Consider the following 6000-nt stretch of genomic DNA (forward strand, 5'->3'; position numbering starts at 1 on the left):
GAACAAAAGAAATTATAAAGGAAACACACATACGCACCTTCTTTTCTTTGTTCCCAAGTGTCATTCAACAAAATAGACAAAGAACACTATGAAAACTCACCCTATGGAGAAACTTGCTTCACTGTCACTGAGGCTGTATTCTGTAAATCATTTCCTTCCTCCAAGAGCTAAAATACAAAACCTTTTATTAAGAATTCTCACATCCTTATAGAAAGATGTTCCAGTGCTTCAAACTCAGTGCCTCCTCCCCCTAAAACACCTTATTTTTTTTTAATTAATTAATTTATTTTTGGCTGCGCTGGGTCTTCATTGCTGTGCGCGGGCTTTCTCTAGTTGCAGCGAGCGGGGGCTATGCTTTGTCGCGGTGCGCAGGCTTCTCATTACGGTGGCTTCTCTTGTTGCAGAGCACAGGCTCTAGAGCGCGCGGGCTTCAGTAGATGCGGCGCGTGGGCTTAGTTGCTACGCGTCATGTGGGATCTTCCCGGACCAGAGCTCGAACCCGTGTCGCCTGCATTGGCAGGCGGATTCTTAACCACTGCGCCACCAGGGAAGCCCTAAAATACCTTATTCACAGATAAATTTTTAAGACTTTAATTGCAGAGACACCATGTATGATGCCTAGTCCCCGAACCCCATGCTCTAAGAACTGCACCTCTCATGGGCCCTGGCAACTGTATTTGTGATGTATGATTCCACATGCCCTCCCAAACCATCCCTACCCAAGGTTGACAGGTCCTCTCTCAGGGGGGAATGAAAACAGGGATTCTAGAATGTTAGTCAAGTCTCTGTTGAACTCAGACTGAGGCTGAGATGGCCACTGTGGGGTAGCCATCTTGAGCTGTGCGCTCAAAAGCTGGACAGAAGGTAGAGAGGGCTAGAAATAAAGAGTACAAGCAGAGAAGCAAAGATGGGGGCCATAGAGCACCAGAGAAAAGAACTAACACACCGGCTCTCCTGGACGTTAAGGACTTTCTAGTTCCTGGTTCATGGCTTCAGGCTTCTGTGAACCCCACTTGCATTTCCTGCACTTGGGTCCTGAGAGAGATCCTGATCTTTGAAATTCATTACCCCAGGTTTGTCTAAAGTAGTTCACAACCATGCTAAGCTCCATCGAGTCATGAATATTCCTGATATCACAGGAGAAGGAAGGGCCAAAACTGTCCTTGTTCTAGCAGCAAAGGAACAAATCCACCGTTTGTAACGTATTTTCTGTTATCTACAACGTACTGCTGTTTCATCATTTCTCTGTACAGTTTCCAGGGCAGGACTGACCTGTTGATTCATAATACAACCCCCATAACCCAATCATCCACAGCTACTCCAGTTGGGGATCCTAACAACCAAGCTGGTTAACAAATGCTTTTCCTGCAAATAACAGTAGGAAAACATTAGCACAGCATTCCATTCTCTTCTTCAAATGTACTTAACTGACCCACTTCAATGTTCGGGTTTTGTCTTTTTTCTTTTTTAAGCTTGAGAATAATCAAGTGTGCGTTAGAGGATCCTACAGTTCAAAAGTACACGTGAATGTAAGCTCTAGGGGGCAGGGCCGATGCCTGTCCACCTTTGTATCCCCACCCCTGCATGGTACCCCATGCTGAGTGAACATTTGCCCAGGGAAGGAAAGGAGGGTAAGTAGGAGCCTAAGAGTCAACAACACAAACTCTGGGCTCAGACAGACCTGGGTTAGACTCCCAAATCTCCCCTTAGAACATTTACGAAGGCTCAAAATTCTGCTAAGAATTTTATGTACACTGTCTTATTTCATGCTCCTTCCCCAGCCAAAGCTTTAAGGTATTCTCTCTCATTTCACCTTTGGTGAAAACTGTGCAACTTAACCTGTGGCCACAAGGTTAGTCACCCCAAGTCCAAGACCCTAACCCCTGTGACAAACTGCATTTACTGCTGACTTCGTGTCCTTGGACAAATGATTTAATCACTCAATTTGCCGAAGATTATGGTTCTGAAGACTGTCAGACAGTGTCTGAAAAGTGCTTAGCACAGTACCAGGCGGAGCCAACGGCTCATTAAAAGGTAGTTATTATTATTAGAGTTACTAACTTCTGCTGCAAGCAGAGGCACTCTGGGTTCTATAAATTATACATTCTCTGGAAAACAGCCATGTCCAAGATGTAGGCAGCCAAAGCAAAAGGAGCAAATTAGGGCCAATATTTATCTTGGATATGATCTAAGTTCTCCAATAGGGAGTAACAGATAAGAAATCTTTTCATAGCCTGAAAGCAATGATTGTGCTTGAAGTTAGGGGGCACCATACTGCTGTATATCACAGAAACATCTGCCCCAGAGTCCTCAGCACCCTTGGATTTTTCTCCAACAAAGCGGAGGTAGATAAATTCTGATCAGTTAACACCTTTTGTGGCAGGGAGGGGAACACTTTAATCTTTCTTTCCATACCCTTCCACAATTTCAATTTTAGGTCCACTATATTCCTATTCTATTTCCAATGCCTCTGCAATTGTTTCATTGAGATAAAGAGCATTATGACCTTCTTCAATGACCTTTAAAAGTTCAGGGAAAAAAAGTATTTCATTAGGATTAACAAGCATAACACCAAGAAATGTAAAGTACCTAAAAAAAACTGGTCGAAAATATGTAAATGTATATATTGGCAATTGTTGAAAATGGGTGATAGGAGTTCATTATACTAGCCTCTACATTTATATATGTTTGAAAGTTTCCATAATAAAAAGTTACAAATAAATGTTTAAAATAAATGTACAAATTCTACCTTTTAATAATTTAGTTTTTACTGAATACCTGCTTCGAGGATGGAGCAGGAAACTGGGTCTGTATCACTACTCTGGGAAACAGCACAGAGTAAGGCATTCAGTTGAGGGAAGAGAAGTAAATAAGGTTAAATTAAGGTGGAACTAATATAAATCATATAAGAAATGGAATGTGTTTCTACAATGCTTTAATAATGAACTTCAAGTAAGAGATCCAGGGCTACAAGACATTACTAAGGAAACTTCTTTATACAAACAAACCAAACTTTTTTTTGAGTACATATAATAATTGTTTGCTCAAGCCTGGTTTACATTTGGGTTTAGCTGGCCAAGGAATATCCCAATTTAGAGGTGGTTTTTCTAAAGGGCAGAAATAAAGAACTTTGAGCCAAACCGCTAAAGGAAAGCTGGAAATCAAGGTACAGGCAGATGTCCCTTCAGTGGACAAAAGATGAATTTTCTCTTTTCAATTCACAGTCACCTTCTGAAAGGGTTAACTGAAAAGTTATTTGTTCTACCCAGATGATAATCCATAACTGAAAAATCATATCTAGAGATCTTTTAGTTTTCCTTACCCAGACGTACACAGTGTTTTTCATTCAATTTGTGGAGTTAAATTCTAGCTTAAAACCCTACCATTGTCCATTAAGTCAAAGCTAAAATAAGAACAAAAACCAAAAAAACTTAACTTTCAAATATGTTAGTGACCTCTGTCAATGAATTCTGATCTCCCTCCCTCAGAGCAAATTCTGTTCCTAGAATGCTAGGGGTGAATTTCCTACCACCAAAATTTAAAAGAAACTCTAAAAAACTGGTAAGAGGCCACCTGCTGTTCTAGGTTGAAGCTATGCACACCTCTTCAACACTGAGGATAGCTAGTCCCCTCCTGACACCACCCCAAAGGCACGGTCATTTACAAAACAAGTGCAAAAACAAAACTAATCAAGACAAATGGCTTTCTACTCCAACACCAAAATGATGCAACAAGAGTAAAGAAACACTTTACCATCAATCTTCTACAGAGTCCGGCTAACTGAATTTTCCCCTAATCACAGTAAAATTTAGGAAGCAGCATTTCCTTCTAAGATTTACTTTATTTGCACTCTATTAAAAACAGTGCTTTCAGATATTCTAACCATGTCCTCCTGGCTTGAAAGGTATACAGCAATCTCTTCTCTATTCCACTCGCCCAATCCAACCCCTTCATTTCTATACACTTCCAGTCTTTACCACTTGCCCTTTATTAAAAGTATTCCTCTTAGTTTATGGGACAAATGAGACAACGATGGTATGTTTTATCACAAATTGAGGAATACTACATACAGTGTGACAGAGTAGTACATAGGTGAATGTTCACCTTCCTTCTCACGCTAGTATGTTTTGCCTCACTGTGTTAAAGTAAAACTTGTCTACAGTTCTGAGTGCCCCTTGACCAGTCCACAATAAAAGAGGTACAAAATCACTCTCAGAACTGCCCTGAAAAACGTGCTGGATTATCATTTGTAGAAAATACTGAGTAGCTCGACTACCCCAACGTACGTACACGCACAAACATCGTGGTACTCCACGTTCCCATATTTCTGCCAATCTACCTGTAAATGTTTCCAAGAAAAATTACCACCCAGGGAGTGACTGCTGGCCATCTGAACAAAAACATGGTTTCTTTCCAGAGGTTCTTGACTACCCTCTTCTGATCACTTAACTGGTTGTTCTCAGTGGATTTCCCCAGCAATTGATAGTTAGGAAAGGGGGCTGGGGCTCAGCACCAGGAGAGAATTTTCAACTCATTATGATCAAATAATGTCCTGGGCGCAGAAAGCCAAGGGCAGCACTAGAAAGTGATGGTGATGAGCCTTACTCCTTCACAGGTCAAACTCTTCCCACACCTGCCAAACTCCACAAGCCAAATGCCACACTGTGAAACCACACTGTCTCTAGAATTCACTAAAAGTGCTTTCGCTGGAATCCCCTCTGAACACAATGAAGGGCTGACGGGCAATATTAGGTGACTTGAAAGTAGACATTTAAGATCATGAGTTCTCGTGTCTCGGACCATACATAATGTTTCTAATAACCTGTCCCAACGTGGGGCGGGGGAGTGGGAGGTGTAGGGGGAACCAGGCGGACTTCTTGCTTCTTGGTTAAAAACTAAAGTTGGCTTGCAGCCCTGCCAAGGCGACAGACCACGGACTACGAGCGTCCCCAGTCCCCGCGGGCTGCAGCAGCGGCCGGGCACCCGCGCGCGTCCTACCTTGGACCTTTCCTTGACGTAGTATTTGCCCAGCCGGCTGCCGCAATACAGGACCAGCCTGTCGATGAGGGACAAGAGGAAGCTGATGGCCTCGCAGCCTTCCTCGTTGCCCCCGATCCACGTGATCTGGTCGCCCCGCAGGTGCCGCTTGGAGACGCCGGCGCGGGGCCCGGCCAGCTGGCCGTCCCGCAGGGCCCCGTTGCAGTGCAGCTGCTTGACTCGCTCCAGGACACAGTCACCCACCACCTCGCCCAGGAAGTTGTCCAGGTAGCAGAAGCCGACCTCGTGCAGACAGGGCACGATGTACTCCAGGGCGATCTTCTCCAGATCCAGCCTCATGATATGTCCTAGGGGCATCTCGCCCAAAGAGCCGAGCTCGGGGACCCCCAGCGTGCACCCGGAGAGAGAGCGACCTGCGAGCGCGCTCAGCCGAGGCGCAGGGAGAGTGGCCCGGAGTTCAGCTACCTGCGGCGGCCACGGTCCCCGAGCCACCGCGGCACCAGGGAGAGGGGAAAGTTGCTCGCAACTCTGGGGAGCAGGGATCCCGTTCAGGGAGCAGCGGGAGTTGTGCGGGGCTCCACGACTCAGCGCCGGACTGGCCCAGCGAGGAGTCGGAGGGCCCCTTTTGGAAACGCGGAGCCACCACTGGCGCGGCGGCGGCCCCAGGCGGGGAGAGGCTGAGGTCCAGCCCCTGAGCAGGCCGGCTCCGCGCGTCACGGGCCCCGCCCAGGCTCCGCCCCAGGACCGCCTCCGGGATAGCCCTTCCCCCCAGGCCCGTCACCCCGCAGGGTTTACCCCTTGCCCAAGGAGCCCGGCGAGCCCGGCGCCAGCCTCCCTTGTTTGTGACCAGGAGAGAGGCTGGAGAACGGACGGCATTTTTAGAATGCCATCGATTTGCATATTGTTTTGCATAAAATCCCATAACAAACTTGAAAACCTGGATCCCAACTCCGAAAATGCAAATGGATTAACAGCACAGTTTACTGCCACATTCTAGGCTGG

The 6000-nt window shown here is 46.0% G+C and overlaps 1 protein-coding gene across 1 annotated transcript in view; it reads right to left on the reverse strand.

The window, feature by feature from the left end:
* EGLN3 (egl-9 family hypoxia inducible factor 3) overlaps nt 1-5679 on the reverse strand; it is a 28109-nt gene extending 22430 nt beyond the window's left edge. The window contains exon 1 of the mRNA XM_032624365.1: nt 4999-5679. Within this exon, the coding sequence (XP_032480256.1) occupies nt 4999-5355 (357 nt within the window). The 5' untranslated portion in view covers nt 5356-5679. The remainder of the gene's footprint in view (nt 1-4998) is intronic.
* Nucleotides 5680-6000: the final 321 nt, after the last annotated feature.

This window comes from Phocoena sinus, chromosome 2 (assembly GCF_008692025.1).
Source record: "Phocoena sinus isolate mPhoSin1 chromosome 2, mPhoSin1.pri, whole genome shotgun sequence".
Classification (NCBI taxonomy): domain Eukaryota; kingdom Metazoa; phylum Chordata; class Mammalia; order Artiodactyla; family Phocoenidae; genus Phocoena; species Phocoena sinus.